The sequence below is a fragment of the Cyprinodon variegatus genome, unplaced genomic scaffold (genome assembly GCF_000732505.1).
Source record: "Cyprinodon variegatus isolate N-32 unplaced genomic scaffold, C_variegatus-1.0 Scaffold654, whole genome shotgun sequence".
In the NCBI taxonomy this organism is placed as follows: domain Eukaryota; kingdom Metazoa; phylum Chordata; class Actinopteri; order Cyprinodontiformes; family Cyprinodontidae; genus Cyprinodon; species Cyprinodon variegatus.
The window spans coordinates 151870-170900 of record NW_015151107.1 but is presented as its reverse complement, the minus strand read 5'-3'; the positions used below and the strand labels follow the sequence as shown (position 1 = coordinate 170900).

Here is a 19031-nt window from a genome sequence, read left to right as displayed (position 1 = left end):
AATCAAAGCTGAAAAGAATGTACAGCATAAAATCTAATCTAATCATTTAAGATTAAAAGTCTGTACTATCTATTGGATAGTTTTTTTTCCTTTTTTATATTTGACCAAAAGTTTCAGGAATAAACTGGTTGATTTGGATGACTAGGTGGCTTGTTGGTAGTTTTTGGAACTAAATGTTATACAGCTGCACAGTAACTTTTGCAGCGTTATAATAACACTTAAAGAGTTAAATTGAACACCAATCCAAGTTCATTTGGTCCTACTCTGAAATAGAGTTAAATTAACTCTTTTCATAATGTATACTCCTGCTTTTGTGTTAATTACTCTGAAACAGTCAAAATACTTTGACACTGCACATTTAACCCTGTTAAATGTGCAGTTTAACTGGGTTAAATGTGTGTATGTTTGATAATGAAATCTAAGACATTTGATGGTGAATAATTAATAATTAAAAGGACTACATATCTGAAAACATCAAATACTACTCTGTACCAATTTTGGTAAGTGAGTTCCAAAATAATTCTGTAGATGTGATGTTTATTTATAATAAAAATGAGATATTTTAGAATCATTCAGTTAGCTTGTAAGAGAGGTCTGATGCTGAAAAACAATGCTTTTTAAGTATTTTAACAAAAAATTAAAATATACCTTGCAATAGATTTCTGGTTACAATATGTCCAGAAAAAACAACCCTACAGGACAGTATAATCCTTGCATTTCTGAAATAAACAGTAAACCATTCAAGTGAATTTAGTTGAACACTTAGATATTAAAGAGCAATTAGTTTAGCCATTGTCTTCAAGGAGCACCTTTCTTTAGGACCGCTGTCACTTGATCAGTAGCTCTGTGATGTCGTCTCTCCACAGTCTGTGATTAAGGCATGCTGTCTGCCCACTCATTGCTGCTCCTCAGCCAATCAGCTTATAATATGCCCATCTCTGCTCCCTACTGATCCCTGCAGTAAAATGCAACAGAGTTTGATTATAATAAGATGCTTTGAATTATCCATCTGTAGAAACATGCTGCATTATAACAGTGTTACAAATACGTAAAAACAAATTAAATTCCTTTTTTATTGGAAATCTAACACCGTCACTAACGTAGTTACTCTTAACACTGCTAGCTGGCACCTTCCTAATAAGAATTCTAATTTGGCGATAGCATTTAATAAAAGTAAAGGATAAATATAGCATTACAGTTGTAAGTTGTATTGCATTTAGAAATTCCACACCAAACACTTAAAAGGTATTGTGTAGGATTTTTTAAAAGGCCCGCCCTCTCCACTTAAAAAAAAATGCACGTGCAAGAGCCTGCACAAGCCCATTTCTCCTTGTGAATGCCTTGTTTAAAATGTGCTGTTCTCATAGCTCATATAAGCTTACTGTATCCACATACAGTGACTATATAGTAGACTTTATAGCAAGCTCAATTAACTGACCGTTCGCACAGATGATCACTGCTTTTTGCTCCGTTGGTCACGTAACTCCTTCTCTTCTGCGCGGTGCCATCGTTGTTACTAGTTGCCACTGTTGGATAGAGGCAGCCTATGGTAACAGCTGCCCGCTGTGAGAGCAAATCCCATGGTGCTTTGCATGGAGAGCTGTCCGTGCAAAGCTATCTGGGATATATCTACCTCTTCTGAGGCTTTTCTTTTCTTGCACTTCGTACACACTTTTTCTCTTACGACCCACGGCCATTTTCAAAGAACCGTGATGAGAAAGGTGAGCTTCATTGACGTAGCTCACCACACACATGTGACTGAAAGTGCGCATGCGGAGAAAAAGATAGCTAATGGGACGAGCGTGTAGGACAGCCTTACGTCAACATATCACCAGAATTATTGACAATTTGGAGGACCACTTATTGTGATGATGCAATCGGAAATAAAAAATCATCCTCTATACCTTTAATGCACCTTAAGTGGGTCTCTAGTCAGTCACATAACTGTAAGCTGGAACAAAAAAACTAAATATAACCCTTAATGACAAGAAGATCCAAGTTTGGTTTTGGGAATTTTGTTCAACTTTCATTGACTTTTTTCTGTTAGAAACCGCTTGTTTGACATTTAATTAAAGTTTAGTTTTGGGCATTTGTTTTCAAGTCTACACAGGAGCATGCATGAGCAAAGATGGCATTAAAATACACATTCCTGATGGTCTTTATGGTTTCTTTCTTCTGATCAACTGCTGCCTGCTAAAAAACTAAGCCATGCACCATTAACGGAATAGCAGGAGAAGAATGCAGACCAGATGTAATCATTGCGGCAGCACTTCTTTTTTCAAAAAAGAAAAAAAAAAGACTTTGAAACTGTGCATGAGGAAGGAAGTGGATTCAGCATTTTTTTTTTTTTGTCTTATGGCATTGCAAGTTTTGGTGAGAAACATTAAATGAATGCAGACAGCCTCTACTAAAGGCAGCACTGTACATGGATTCCTTTCAGCAGCACCTCGCTTCACGTTCTCTCCCCATATGACCTTTGACCTTCTCTGTTCCCTGGCAACATTAAACTGCATTTGCCGAACACTGAACCGTTAACACTTGGCTCTGGGGGCTGCTGTAACAGTCCCACATCAGGCAGTAACTGAAACACAATCTGTTCAAAGACAATAACTAAGTTTGAGAAGGCATGGTGTAGTAAGCTACTATTGCTACCTGTGACTGTTTTTATGTTTTTCCTTAAGAAAGCAGATGGTATTATTGTTACAGTTGGCTAGAAAAAACCAGAACACTGCCTCATTGTCTATCTTAGCACGTTTCATAGTGTGTGTGTGTGTTAGGGGACGATTTGTTTTTAGCTGAATCAGAGGCTCTCTGAAATGGAGAAGTTCTCCCAGATGTCTGCTTTGGATGCCGCCGTTTCCAAAGAGTAGAGTTACTGCACCCACCCTCCCCCCAAAGCCGCCGCCTACGACTCGACTGACCTCCTCATGTGGAGCGAATGGCCAGCTGGTAATGTTTATAACTTCAGAGCTTGATCAAAGACACAGCAGTCCTAAGAGGGGAGTAGACAGCAAGGAGGAGACAGAGAGGAAGAGGAAGAGAGAGAGACGGATTTGGTCAGGGGAGGTAAGGCAAGTTTAAGCTGGAATTTCTCTTGAGAGGCTAAATTCGTCCCTTTCGGTTTCATTTTTCTTTTAATTGCTCGGAAATGTAGGCTACAATCATTTGCAAAAGTGTTCTTTTTTTTTCTACAGTTTGTCACTTTTTACATTAGAGCCTAATCAGTTATGTGTTTTATCTGGATTTTATATAATCATCAAAGAAAAAGTAACACAAAATTGTAGTGTGAAATGAGACTATATCTTATCAGAATATTTCACATAATTTTTTTTCTTTACTGGCATTTGAAGTCAGCCTTCTTTTACTCTGATGCTCTTAAATACAATCCAGCACAATCAATTGCCTTGAAGACACCTGATTAGTAAAATGAGTCCAACTGTGTGTAACTCCATCACTGTGTGAATGCTGATCTTATGTAAAAGCCTCAGAGCTTTGTTAGAGAACATTTGTAAAGAAATAACATATTTAGATTGAAACATGACAGCAGCAAATCCACTTTTAGTATATATATTGGTATACTTTAGCAATAGCTGGTACTAAATATGGTGCAAAATTGAAGAAAAGACTCTTTGAGCCTGCAAAATACTTGACATTAGGGTGAAGGTTCACCTTCAAGCAATAGGGCTATATTATAAAACAAAGGATAATGTGATATTAAAGAATATTGAATGGTACGATTTGCTATTACGCTTATTTTACTCACTCTTTTTCTTTTTTTTTCAAATATCACCAACTCCAACCTATAATGGAGGATTAATTCATGACTGTATCACATGTGGTCATATGAATATGTAGTGAAAGTCCATTTGAATGATCAAATGCGTTACTGGTAAACAGAGAATATGTGACACCTTAATTAATTTTGTGCATCTCCTCCACTGTGAATTGTGATGATGGTACAAATGTTTATATTTAATGGAAAGATGAATTAAGCTGCATAGAAGGACCAGGCCTGAAACTGAGGGGAAAGATCACCCCCTTGCAGTACAAACCTTAATATATGGCCAGAGTTATAATGAATTGGTTTAAATCAGGGGCCTTCACGTCCTGTCCCTTAATTTTACCATCCTGCAACTGCTAGATTCATCACTGCTTCAACATCTTTTCACACTCGACGCCACATGTCTTTGTGCTGGGAGACCGCTCAAGGTCCAGAGTATTAAGACAAAGTGTGTAGGTCTACTAATAATTTGATCAAAGCAAATAGAGTCTGGGGTAGCATCAAAACCCATATTTAGAATTTTCGTGTCAACATGACTGAAATTTCCAACTATAATGACCTTGTTAGTATTTAACTGTAAATCAGTTAAGAAGTCTGAGAACTGAAGTGAAAATTGATACTAAGGGCCTGATAAATTATGCAAAAACCCCAAATAGAAGTGGGTTAAGTGCTTTGCAATTTGGATAAGAAAACCAAGGGTTTTGTATTCAAGAGTTGTAGGTGTTAATTACCCTGCTATTATTTAAGAAGTATAACGAGCAGATAGTTGCAACTGCTTTTCTGAACTTTTTTTTTATAAAGAAAAATGCTGAAATTCTTTTTTTTTCGTTTTCTTTCCATTTCACAGTTTGGACTACTTAGGGTGGGTGTGTCTCAGGTAATTCTAATAACATGTTGAAATTGTTTTCCTTGTAACTTTAAAAATGCAAAACTTTTTTTTCTCCATCATGTTTGCAGCTTATCTATGCTGCAAATTATTAGCTCATTCTTTTTAGAATTGTTCTACATTCACACCATCATGCCTCAGCTTAGACTGTATGTGATTGAGAGGTTCTGAAACTGTCCTTTTCCCCCTTGCAATTTGGCACTGCTTTGGGGATTGTTCCACAAGGAAAAGCCAGTTTAGCTAAATATGATGAGAGGAGCAGAGGGGAAAGTCTTTACTTATTCATTCCTTCCCCTTCCTGCTGCCACTGCACTCAACCAAGTCTAGCTCCACTGCCTGCCTGATAACCAGGAGGATGTGGATGCTAAGTGCTGTGGTGCCCATGGAAAAGCCTCAGGAACAGAAACTCAGGTGACCCGTATCCCGCTGTCCTATTGACCCACACTTTGTTTCTGGCTGGCGCCTCATTTGCTCAGCCCATCAGCTGCCCTCACACTCGACTGCCCACCCTGTAATCACCTTTACCACTTCATTTCACACGTTAATCCAAATCCCCAAACAGCCCTGCTGTACAGGCTGATGAGGGGTTTTCTCTAGCTTAGTGGCCTAAAGAGCCTCAAATCCTACAGCTGGGACCGGAGGGTAGCAGGTCAGGATGGAGATAAAGGTTGGAGGCTGACCCCACTAAGCTGCTTAGACACAAAAAACACAGTTATGCAACATCATAATGTAATCATCTTAAAGCATTTTTAAAAATGTGTCTCTTTAGTAGGTTTAAAAAACTATTTTGGGAAAACACAATTGACATTTACCAGAAAATAAGCTAAAATAGACTAATAGCAGCCCATAGTTCAACAGCTTGTTGAATGACCTTCAGCACCACTATCTCTAAAGAGTAATTTCTCTAATACTCTCAGTCTCATAATATAGTGCTGGAATTTCTTCAAATATTCTTCATTTTGCAGGCAATTCTCTCTGCACTGGTCTATCAAAACCTGTTAAGAACAAAACATTTTAGTTAAAAATGAGGTCTTGACTTTGACCATTGGATCAATGGATTCTCAATTTCAGACATTCTTATGTAGATTTCAAGGTGTGTTTGAGGTCGACTCAACTCTAGGAGACATTAGTAAATTGTCAAATCAATGGGGGCTTCTTATACCAAACTGGTTCCATTGTTAGGTTTAGCTCCAGTTCTTTGTGTTTCCATCGTCACAACCTTCTGAAAGCTGGCTATAGCCCGTCCTCAATTAATGCCAAAATAAAAAATCATTGGGGTCTTAAGCTGTGGTGACCCAAATCCCAAACAGTTAAGGCAACAATAGCATCTGCAATNGCTTTTTTTTTAGGTCATTCCAGGAATCCTTTCCGTTGTATTTCAAACTATAAACCTTATGGCTGATTATTTTGCTAGTTTCGATTATTTTTTTCGATAAATCGATTAATGGTCAGAGAGCCAACGGTTCGTTAAAGAGGACTTTTTACCAAATTAAACCAGGTGGAACTAAAAGTTTTCCACCAGAGTTCTGGATAGAGCATATTGACAGACGGAAAGTTTTTTTGTTTTATCTTAAATTCAAAATGTTTATTTTTTTAATTTACAATCTTGTCATAATTACTTCTCTAATTGGGTTGCTTTGTCAGCTAAAATCATGTTTTACATTATCTAAACTCCAGTTAATAATGAATCGATTACTTAATTAGTAGACGATTACTTCAATAATTGATTAATCATGATCAACCCGATTCATTGTTTCAGCCCTAATAAACTTTTTCTTTTGAATCAAAGCTGAAAAGAATGTACAGCATAAAATCTAATCTAATCATTTAAGATTAAAAGTCTGTACTATCTATTGGATAGTTTTTTTTCCTTTTTTATATTTGACCAAAAGTTTCAGGAATAAACTGGTTGATTTGGATGACTAGGTGGCTTGTTGGTAGTTTTTGGAACTAAATGTTATACAGCTGCACAGTAACTTTTGCAGCGTTATAATAACACTTAAAGAGTTAAATTGAACACCAATCCAAGTTCATTTGGTCCTACTCTGAAATAGAGTTAAATTAACTCTTTTCATAATGTATACTCCTGCTTTTGTGTTAATTACTCTGAAACAGTCAAAATACTTTGACACTGCACATTTAACCCTGTTAAATGTGCAGTTTAACTGGGTTAAATGTGTGTATGTTTGATAATGAAATCTAAGACATTTGATGGTGAATAATTAATAATTAAAAGGACTACATATCTGAAAACATCAAATACTACTCTGTACCAATTTTGGTAAGTGAGTTCCAAAATAATTCTGTAGATGTGATGTTTATTTATAATAAAAATGAGATATTTTAGAATCATTCAGTTAGCTTGTAAGAGAGGTCTGATGCTGAAAAACAATGCTTTTTAAGTATTTTAACAAAAAATTAAAATATACCTTGCAATAGATTTCTGGTTACAATATGTCCAGAAAAAACAACCCTACAGGACAGTATAATCCGTGCATTTCTGAAATAAACAGTAAAACATTCAAGTGAATTTAGTTGAACACTTAGATATTAAAGAGCAATTAGTTTAGCCATTGACTTCAAGGAGCACCTTTCTTTAGGACCGCTGTCACTTGATCAGTAGCTCTGTGATGTCGTCTCTCCACAGTCTGTGATTAAGGCATGCTGTCTGCCCACTCATTGCTGCTCCTCAGCCAATCAGCTTATAATATGCCCATCTCTGCTCCCTACTGATCCCTGCAGTAAAATGCAACAGAGTTTGATTATAATAAGATGCTTTGAATTATCCATCTGTAGAAACATGCTGCATTATAACAGTGTTACAAATACGTAAAAACAAATTAAATTCCTTTTTTATTGGAAATCTAACACCGTCACTAACGTAGTTACTCTTAACACTGCTAGCTGGCACCTTCCTAATAAGAATTCTAATTTGGCGATAGCATTTAATAAAAGTAAAGGATAAATATAGCATTACAGTTGTAAGTTGTATTGCATTTAGAAATTCCACACCAAACACTTAAAAGGTATTGTGTAGGATTTTTTAAAAGGCCCGCCCTCTCCACTTAAAAAAAAATGCACGTGCAAGAGCCTGCACAAGCCCATTTCTCCTTGTGAATGCCTTGTTTAAAATGTGCTGTTCTCATAGCTCATATAAGCTTACTGTATCCACATACAGTGACTATATAGTAGACTTTATAGCAAGCTCAATTAACTGACCGTTCGCACAGATGATCACTGCTTTTTGCTCCGTTGGTCACGTAACTCCTTCTCTTCTGCGCGGTGCCATCGTTGTTACTAGTTGCCACTGTTGGATAGAGGCAGCCTATGGTAACAGCTGCCCGCTGTGAGAGCAAATCCCATGGTGCTTTGCATGGAGAGCTGTCCGTGCAAAGCTATCTGGGATATATCTACCTCTTCTGAGGCTTTTCTTTTCTTGCACTTCGTACACACTTTTTCTCTTACGACCCACGGCCATTTTCAAAGAACCGTGATGAGAAAGGTGAGCTTCATTGACGTAGCTCACCACACACATGTGACTGAAAGTGCGCATGCGGAGAAAAAGATAGCTAATGGGACGAGCGTGTAGGACAGCCTTACGTCAACATATCACCAGAATTATTGACAATTTGGAGGACCACTTATTGTGATGATGCAATCGGAAATAAAAAATCATCCTCTATACCTTTAATGCACCTTAAGTGGGTCTCTAGTCAGTCACATAACTGTAAGCTGGAACAAAAAAACTAAATATAACCCTTAATGACAAGAAGATCCAAGTTTGGTTTTGGGAATTTTGTTCAACTTTCATTGACTTTTTTCTGTTAGAAACCGCTTGTTTGACATTTAATTAAAGTTTAGTTTTGGGCATTTGTTTTCAAGTCTACACAGGAGCATGCATGAGCAAAGATGGCATTAAAATACACATTCCTGATGGTCTTTATGGTTTCTTTCTTCTGATCAACTGCTGCCTGCTAAAAAACTAAGCCATGCACCATTAACGGAATAGCAGGAGAAGAATGCAGACCAGATGTAATCATTGCGGCAGCACTTCTTTTTTCAAAAAAGAAAAAAAAAAGACTTTGAAACTGTGCATGAGGAAGGAAGTGGATTCAGCATTTTTTTTTTTTTGTCTTATGGCATTGCAAGTTTTGGTGAGAAACATTAAATGAATGCAGACAGCCTCTACTAAAGGCAGCACTGTACATGGATTCCTTTCAGCAGCACCTCGCTTCACGTTCTCTCCCCATATGACCTTTGACCTTCTCTGTTCCCTGGCAACATTAAACTGCATTTGCCGAACACTGAACCGTTAACACTTGGCTCTGGGGGCTGCTGTAACAGTCCCACATCAGGCAGTAACTGAAACACAATCTGTTTAAAGACAATAACTAAGTTTGAGAAGGCATGGTGTAGTAAGCTACTATTGCTACCTGTGACTGTTTTTATGTTTTTCCTTAAGAAAGCAGATGGTATTATTGTTACAGTTGGCTAGAAAAAACCAGAACACTGCCTCATTGTCTATCTTAGCACGTTTCATAGTGTGTGTGTGTGTTAGGGGACGATTTGTTTTTAGCTGAATCAGAGGCTCTCTGAAATGGAGAAGTTCTCCCAGATGTCTGCTTTGGATGCCGCCGTTTCCAAAGAGTAGAGTTACTGCACCCACCCTCCCCCCAAAGCCGCCGCCTACGACTCGACTGACCTCCTCATGTGGAGCGAATGGCCAGCTGGTAATGTTTATAACTTCAGAGCTTGATCAAAGACACAGCAGTCCTAAGAGAGGAGTAGACAGCAAGGAGGAGACAGAGAGGAAGAGGAAGAGAGAGAGACGGATTTGGTCAGGGGAGGTAAGGCAAGTTTAAGCTGGAATTTCTCTTGAGAGGCTAAATTCGTCCCTTTCGGTTTCATTTTTCTTTTAATTGCTCGGAAATGTAGGCTACAATCATTTGCAAAAGTGTTCTTTTTTTTTCTACAGTTTGTCACTTTTTACATTAGAGCCTAATCAGTTATGTGTTTTATCTGGATTTTATATAATCATCAAAGAAAAAGTAACACAAAATTGTAGTGTGAAATGAGACTATATCTTATCAGAATATTTCACATAATTTTTTTTCTTTACTGGCATTTGAAGTCAGCCTTCTTTTACTCTGATGCTCTTAAATACAATCCAGCACAATCAATTGCCTTGAAGACACCTGATTAGTAAAATGAGTCCAACTGTGTGTAACTCCATCAGTGTGTGAATGCTGATCTTATGTAAAAGCCTCAGAGCTTTGTTAGAGAACATTTGTAAAGAAATAACATATTTAGATTGAAACATGGTGACAGCAGCAAATGCACTTTTAGTATATATATGGTATACTTTAGCAATAGCTGGTACTAAATATGGTGCAAAATTGAAGAAAAGACTCTTTGAGCCTGCAAAATACTTGACATTAGGGTGAAGGTTCACCTTCAAGCAATAGGGCTATATTATAAAACAAAGGATAATGTGATATTAAAGAATATTGAATGGTACGATTTGCTATTACGCTTATTTTACTCACTCTTTTTCTTTTTTTTTCAAATATCACCAACTCCAACCTATAATGGAGGATTAATTCATGACTGTATCACATGTGGTCATATGAATATGTAGTGAAAGTCCATTTGAATGATCAAATGCGTTACTGGTAAACAGAGAATATGTGACACCTTAATTAATTTTGTGCATCTCCTCCACTGTGAATTGTGATGATGGCACAAATGTTCATATTTAATGGAAAGATGAATTAAGCTACATAGAAGGACCAGACCTGAAACTAAGGGGAAAGATCACCCCCTTGCAGGACAAACCTTAATATATGGCCAGAGTTATAATGAATTGGTTTAAATCAGGGGCCTTCATGTCCTGTCCCTTAATTTTACCATCCTGCAACTGCTAGATTCATCACTGCTTCAACATCTTTTCACACTCGACGCCACATGTCTTTGTGCTGGGAGACCGCTCAAGGTCCAGAGTATTAAGACAAAGTGTGTAGGTCTACTAATAATTTGATCAAAGCAAATAGAGTCTGGGGTAGCATCAAAACCCATATTTAGAATTTTCGTGTCAACATGACTGAAATTTCCAACTATAATGACCTTGTTAGTATTTAACTGTAAATCAGTTAAGAAGTCTGAGAACTGAAGTGAAAATTGATACTAAGGGCCTGATAAATTATGCAAAAACCCCAAATAGAAGTGGGTTAAGTGCTTTGCAATTTGGATAAGAAAACCAAGGGTTTTGTATTCAAGAGTTGTAGGTGTTAATTACCCTGCTATTATTTAAGAAGTATAACGAGCAGATAGTTGCAACTGCTTTTCTGAACTTTTTTTTTATAAAGAAAAATGCTGAAATTCTTTTTTTTTCGTTTTCTTTCCATTTCACAGTTTGGACTACTTAGGGTGGGTGTGTCTCAGGTAATTCTAATAACATGTTGAAATTGTTTTCCTTGTAACTTTAAAAATGCAAAACTTTTTTTTCTCCATCATGTTTGCAGCTTATCTATGCTGCAAATTATTAGCTCATTCTTTTTAGAATTGTTCTACATTCACACCATCATGTCTCAGCTTAGACTGTATGTGATTGAGAGGTTCTGAAACTGTCCTTTTCCCCCTTGCAATTTGGCACTGCTTTGGGGATTGTTCCACAAGGAAAAGCCAGTTTAGCTAAATATGATGAGAGGAGCAGAGGGGAAAGTCTTTACTTATTCATTCCTTCCCCTTCCTGCTGCCACTGCACTCAACCAAGTCTAGCTCCACTGCCTGCCTGATAACCAGGAGGATGTGGATGCTAAGTGCTGTGGTGCCCATGGAAAAGCCTCAGGAACAGAAACTCAGGTGACCCGTATCCCGCTGTCCTATTGACCCACACTTTGTTTCTGGCTGGCGCCTCATTTGCACAGCCCATCAGCTGCCCTCACACTCGACTGCCCACCCTGTAATCACCTTTACCACTTCATTTCACACGTTAATCCAAATCCCCAAACAGCCCTGCTGTACAGGCTGATGAGGGGTTTTCTCTAGCTTAGTGGCCTAAAGAGCCTCAAATCCTACAGCTGGGACCGGAGGGTAGCAGGTCAGGATGGAGATAAAGGTTGGAGGCTGACCCCACTAAGCTGCTTAGACACAAAAAACACAGTTATGCAACATCATAATGTAATCATCTTAAAGCATTTTTAAAAATGTGTCTCTTTAGTAGGTTTAAAAAACTATTTTGGGAAAACACAATTGACATTTACCAGAAAATAAGCTAAAATAGACTAATAGCAGCCCATAGTTCAACAGCTTGTTGAATGACCTTCAGCACCACTATCTCTAAAGAGTAATTTCTCTAATACTCTCAGTCTCATAATATAGTGCTGGAATTTCTTCAAATATTCTTCATTTTGCAGGCAATTCTCTCTGCACTGGTCTATCAAAACCTGTTAAGAACAAAACATTTTAGTTAAAAATGAGGTCTTGACTTTGACCATTGGATCAATGGATTCTCAATTTCAGACATTCTTATGTAGATTTCAAGGTGTGTTTGAGGTCGACTCAACTCTAGGAGACATTAGTAAATTGTCAAATCAATGGGGGCTTCTTATACCAAACTGGTTCCATTGTTAGGTTTAGCTCCAGTTCTTTGTGTTTCCATCGTCACAACCTTCTGAAAGCTGGCTATAGCCCGTCTTCAATTAATGCCAAAATCAAAAATCATTGGGGTCTTAAGCTGTGGTGACCCAAATCCCAAACAGTTAAGGCAACAATAGCATCTGCAATCATGTTAAAGAAACGTTTATTCTACTTTCTAGTTTTCTACACAGGTGGCAATTTCGCATTAATGGCACAATCATGAAGAAGAACAAATTTATTGGATATTTATTGGATATTTTAAACTTTTCTAACAAATGAAAGCTGAAGAGTGGGGCATGTAAAATTATTCAGCCCCTTTTCTTTCAGTGCAGCAAACTCTCCCCAGAGGCTCATTGAGGATCTCTGAATGATCCAATCTTAACCTAAATGACTGATCATGATAAATAGAATCCATCTGTGTATAATTATCTCTCAGTATACAATAAATGCATCTGCTCTTTGATAGTCACAGAGATCTGTTTAAAGCGATCCTTAAAAAACAAGGAACACACCAGGCAGGTAGGGATACTGTTGTTGGGAAGTTTAAAGGTGAATTCGAATATAAAAAAAATTACTCAAGCTTTACAAATGCCAAGGAGCACTGCAAGCGGTAATAGTGAAATCGAAGAAGTATCAGACAACTGAAAATCTAGGAAGATCTGGCTGGTACTCTAAATTTTCATGCTCAAACAAGAAGAAGACTGATCAGTGATGCAGCCTAGAGGCCCATGATCCCTCTGGATGAACTGCAGAGATCTACAGCTGAGAAGGGAGACTCAACAATCAGTCGTATACTGCACACATATAGCCTTTATGAAGAAAGACATTTCTTAAAGATATCCATAAAAACCCTTAAGGTTTGCCAAAACCACCTGGGAGACACAGGTAACATGTGGAAGAAAGTGCTCTGGTCAGATGAAACCAACATCGAACTTTTTGGCAACAATGCAAAACATTATGTTTGCCGTAAAAGCAACACAGCTCATCACCTTTCACGCACCATCCCCACTGTCAAACATGGTAGTGGCAGCATTGTGGTTAGGGCCTGCTTTTGCTTCAGCAAGGAAAGAGAAAATGAATATAATTGATGAGAAGATGGATTGAACCATGTGCCGGACCATTCTGGAAGAAAACCTGTTGGAGTCTGAAAAAGACCTGAGACTGGGATGGAGATTTATCTTCCAACAAGACAAAACATAAGTCAAAAACATAAAGGAAAATCTACAATGAAATGGTTCACAAATAAACATACCAGGTGTTAGGATGGCCGGGTCAAAGTCCAGACCTGAATCGATGTGCAAAATTGATACAGACAGACCCCAAGTGACGTGCAACCCAAACCCGTTTCATTCCACTTCATGATTGTGACCCACTTTTTGTTGATACTTCACAAAGAATTACAGTCTTATATCTTTATGTTTGAAGCCTGAAATGTGAAAAAAAGTTCAAGGGAAGGCAAATACTTTTGCAAGGCATTGTAGATGGCAATAATGCTCAAAATCTGCTCAAAATTGAGATGAAGAGGCTCTTTTAGCAGATCATCTGCATAGGACCAGAATCTCCTATTCAAACCTAAACTTCTAAGTTGGGCAGATCTGTTTTTTTGGCCATCAGAGGTCACTTATTTTTTTTTCAGTATTTTTTAGTATTTTTTTAGTATTAATCGCCTGCACTGCATCCTGTTACAAACTTCTGAGTATGAAAGAGGGAGGATCCCACATGAATGCCCAGGGTGATGTAATAAAATAACATCAATCTGGGATGTTAAATGTGATAAAGAAAACCGGTATTTTAAAAAGCAGTTCTTGCATCATCTTAGGTTTTTCCAAGATGCTTGGGTCCTTTCTGCAAAAAAAGCCTAATATGTACTGATACGTTGTTTGGCTTTCTCCAAACAATATCGTGTGCATTGTCATGAAGGGTGCTTAACATCTCATCCTTCCAAAGAGCACTTCTTCAGAAGTCTTCAGGTTCAATCAATCAGATGCTAATTTACAAAGCTAGGTCGATATGCTGCCATATTGTTGTGAGTGAGGAAAGGCTTCCTCTTAAACTCTTAATGAAGGCAACTTTCCTGTCATTAACTTAAAAATTTTAATATGTTTAGTGAGCCTCCATTGACCTGTAGATGCTAAGACAGAGCTTTATTTCTTTTTTTTTTCCTGTACAGCATGTCCTGATCTGAGGGTTAGTTTTATGGAATATCTGATCAGGGACCAGCAAAAACTGCATCTTTGAAGTCATTGCTCAAGTATTTTTGTCATGACATTAATATGTAGAGTCGCAAACGTTACAATCTGATTATCTGATTATTCTCTGATTATTCTCTTATTGAGATGATGATACATTGATTAGCTGTGTTTTGATGAGTGAGAAGGTTCTTAATAAGAGATCTGCAGAGCAAAAATGGAAAATCAGAGGAAACTGTTGCCTTGTCCACCCTCTCCCCAACTAGCTGCTTGGCAACCAGTAGGGACTCCTGGGGGGAATGCGCTTGTCCATAAAATGTCATTTAATCCCTACACAAACACAGTGAAAATGTTAAACTATGGATTTAAATGAGCTAAGGGCCAGTGGGATGTAACATATCGGCAACTGGATGGCATTTGGAAAGATTTTATGAATTTTGAGGCAGTTACATTTTTACTGCAGATCACAAAACTAAAATATTCAGTCACTTTAGAAGTCAAACATATTGGATATTCCCCATGCTTCTTTGAGAAATGACTTTCTAATGTCTCCCCTTAGTGAAAGCAACATCTAATGGCTCAAAGTCTGAGCAGCAGAGGGAAAGATTTGACCTGATTCATTTTGCAGAGTGGGTTCAGATCCAGTAACGCAGAATCCTATTTCAGAGGGTGCAGTCATCATGTTGTCCCTCTATGTTAATTCACAGACATCCAACACTCTCCGGGTGAGTAATCCAAACTTTCTGCTAAAAGACGATGGTGTCATAGCTCTGTGTTTTTCTTCCTCTAATCGAAAGCCCCGACTTGAATCCTTTCTCACAGTTTTCTGGAGGAATTGTTAGCAGCTGCAAATTTGCTCACATTTGGATCCAGCCAGGGTGTTTGATAATGCTGCCAAATGTGTGTGTTCTTAACTATTTTCTGGACAGTAGGTAAGGTCTAGAATAAAAAGTTAAACACAATACTGTACATCACTTAGAGGAACATTACTTTGTTGTTTTTCTCAGGGTTAGTATGAAGCCAAGACTTTTTAGCTCCATCTTTTCATAAACTGCATTTCTCATCCTAAATCTCAGCTGGGCTGTAATGACACATCACTAGAGATTTAGCAAATCTTCTCCAGGGGTAAGAATAAGATTATCCAAGAAATTTCCCAGGCAATGTTACATATAAAGAGTAAAATTGCTTACATAAATAAGCAGTTCTTTTATGTCTTGTTATTACAAGTAAAGTTGAAGAATAGCACAGAGCAGAGGGATGTTCTCACCATGCAAGCATGCTCAGACAGAAGGCATTAGGGTTCAGGCTATAATTAATTATCATTAATCACAGTTAAAGTACTGGCAGAGCACATATAGGCATTGCTTTTATTCCAGCAGTGTTTAAAATGTGCTTTTTTTGTACATTAGAGGAACAGAGGTGCTGGGTCTGTGTCGGGGCTTGTGTTCTCACCCGCCGGCCATATTGGTGCAGGCGTCTCTGACTCTGCTGATATACTCTCAGTGGTTTAAGAGGCCTGAGGAGGCATTGGAAGCAGATGGGGGGGGGTTAGATGAAGAGGAGAGCTGGAGGGGAAGCACATGAGGGAGGGGGATGAAGAGGAGGAGGGAATGACTCACTGATATCATTGCACTCTTTGTCATTGTGTGTCACTGACTTAACGGGAAAAAGTCAAAGTTATAAAGCTGTTCCTGAGGCTGCTGAGCATCAAACCACTCTGGGAGCAAAAGTTTAGATTTAAACAGTAGGGACCTGTCTCAGAAGTGGTGAGACCTCCAAGATTACTCCAGAAGTAAAATCAACACTTTTTTTCAATTCAAAGGTCAAAAAGAACCAATTGGCAGAGTTCCAATATGAAAAACAGTCCTGACCAAAATAACCATTTAGATCAGTATTCTTTTTAGCTATAAAACTAAAACCATGTTGCAGATATGAAATTGCAAAAGATGTTAGAAAAAATGATAAAATCACTGTTAAATCTGTCATTTAAATTAAAGGGAGAGAAACAATCACAGATAAAACAGCAATTTTGTTTCACAGCCAAATAGTCTAAAACCACATTTTCTATTATTTACACTTGAAATTAAAAAAAAAAAATTACACTTGGCAGTTAATGGTGCTTCTTTCTTTGTTTTTCTATATCAAAGTTTGGGCAATATTAAACTACTTAGTTTATTCTAGTCAAGAAATCATCATCTACACCATGTAGAGTGTTGATTTTATGTATACACATGCATATTTTTATCCTGTGCGGGCAGTGCTTTTATTTTATTTTATTTACTTTTATTTAGTTTAGTTATTTTATCTTTTTGTGCAGCACTTTGGAAACCTTGTGTTTATTTAAATCGTGCTATATAAATAAAGTGGATTGGATTGGATTGGATCTATATCCAATAATAGATCATCTATGTAAAGATCCCAACATATTGTGAAAAAGAATTTTAAAAAGTCATTCTTGTTTAAAGGTTTTTTGCAATAACATTTTTTTAATGTCAGACATGTAGAGTTTGTTTTTCTTTTTTGGTAGGTTCCACCATTGGTGGCAGCTGACTGAGATGCTGCTCCATACCATCACTGGTTGTGGAAATGTCTTCAGACAGCCACCTACTTGAATAGTTCATTACTGCTTGTCTTATGAAAATGGGGCCTTTTTTTTCATCCTGTTCCTTTCATGCCTTCCTACATGCTGTTGAAATGTCCTCTTTGAAAACCTGAACTTGGTTTCTATATAATTTTCCTGATAGATTCAGTATATGGGGACCATTTTTCTTGTCATCCAGTCAACTGCAGCAATTCATTACTGTCATAAGGGAATCTCATTTGATTGCAGTCCTATTTGCTTAATTTGACTGTTGCAGTTTTTTGTTTAAAATTAAAGGATTTCTCATAGAGTAATGTTATAAAATCAGGGCAATTAATAAAATTTTTCAGTATCACGATCATTTAACAAACAATATAAACAGTTTCAAACCTGCTGATACTCTCATTTTTATTGCCCCTGCTGTCCAAACTACTTTTAATAAGCTTGTAAAGAGAGCTACTACAAGTATGCAGCTATTGCTGCACATTGCTGATCAGCTGCCTGAATGAAGCTATACTTGTACTGTTCATATTGGCCAAACTAAGTGTTTTTTTTTCTCCATGAACTGTCAAGATGTCTAAACTCAAGTAGCACCAACTCTCTCTGTTGTTGAGGTAACACAGTCTCTCCAGCTATTGAACCATTTATTCATTCGATCCTTTAAATTGTTGCAGCAGTATAGGATACTGTTAAAACATGATCATGTTTCACTCACAGTTGTCATAATAAGTCACCATATTTAGTTTCTCTTTCATTTATTTCCCCTTTTTTTTTTCTACTGATCATATCATTTCCAGCAGACTCCTACACACGCTTTGTCAATGATGTCTGTGTGAACCTTTGCACTTGGCTAATAAAACTGTGTGACTTATTTCTGGTGGAAACTTTTATCCTATAAGCGCCTCAGCAGGAGTGTAAACATTTCTCTTGTAAGCAGCGATTAAACTCAGGACAGCTGGAGGGTGTGGAGGCCTTTACTGTGTTTGGTAATGTTTCTGAGGTTTACTGAGGAATCGGAGCCGAATCAGAGTAGATCCAGTCCTGTTTACAGTAAACTGCCGAGCTGCTTACAGTGTCTATGCAACGCAGAGGTGAAGGACAAGGTGCTCTTCATCATCTCATGTATGGAGAGACATTAAGAGCATGTTTTAATGCAGATATCTGAGTTTTTGCACAAACACAGCAGGAGGAAAAAAAGAGATTGTTCTTGATTTTCCCAAATAGTTTTAATAAACTGTTTTGCACAACGTTTTTCCATGTTGTTTCAATGGTTAGCTTATCTAGACTTATTTGTTTTCTACAAGCAAATGTTGCTGTTTCAGAAAGTTTTAAAAAGCCACTATTTGCACAACTTTGTGCCAGATACAAGACAGTTAAAAAGAAAGAAAAAGGTTTTGGTCTTTATAGCTGCTAATCATATAAGCAGCAACAACTTTTGGTTTTGAGGTTTGGAAAAGGAAATCTAAGTAGATAGGTGTTAACTAATAGAATCCACATTTACCACCAGAACTAGTAAAGAAGTGTAAAGACTTACAAAATAGAACAGTCTTTTATTTCAACAGCTAAATCGAGATCTAAAAAAAGGGAGTTCCAATATTAAATTGAAATGTTCTTACAACAGTATGAATTCATGTGGGTAACAGTTGTCTGTTGCCTGCGCAGACTGTTTCTTGTTACTTCAGAGTCATGGCTTCCCCTTTTAAGCAGGCCATACACTGTCCGATATTTTCAATTGTTCCACGCAGCTACAGCTCAAACTGTACGGCAAAAGGGCAGGGTTTAAAAGTTCACAGCCCACGATGCATGCTCTCACACTGGGTGGCACGACGCTCTGATGCGACCTTACAACGGCCGACTGAATTTCAAACATGTTTGATTTTCTCGCGACCTTACGATTCCTGATTGGGAGGTAGTCGTGAGTGGCTGATCGCCCTTGGTCACCCCCTGTATACTACA

General features: G+C 37.7%; 1 protein-coding gene across 2 annotated transcripts in view; it reads left to right on the top strand.

Annotated features, from left to right (window-relative positions):
- Positions 1-19031, top strand: part of rhoq (ras homolog family member Q) — a 42913-nt gene that overhangs the window by 7037 nt on the left and 16845 nt on the right. The window contains exon 1 of one of the 2 annotated variants that reach the window (XM_015393719.1): positions 9368-9514. The exons of the other annotated variant lie outside the window; for it this stretch is intronic. Coding sequence (XP_015249205.1) covers positions 9401-9514 — 114 coding nt within the window. The 5' untranslated portion in view covers positions 9368-9400. Of the gene's footprint in view, positions 1-9367; positions 9515-19031 lie in introns of those variants that run through there. 2 annotated transcript variants of the gene reach the window in all.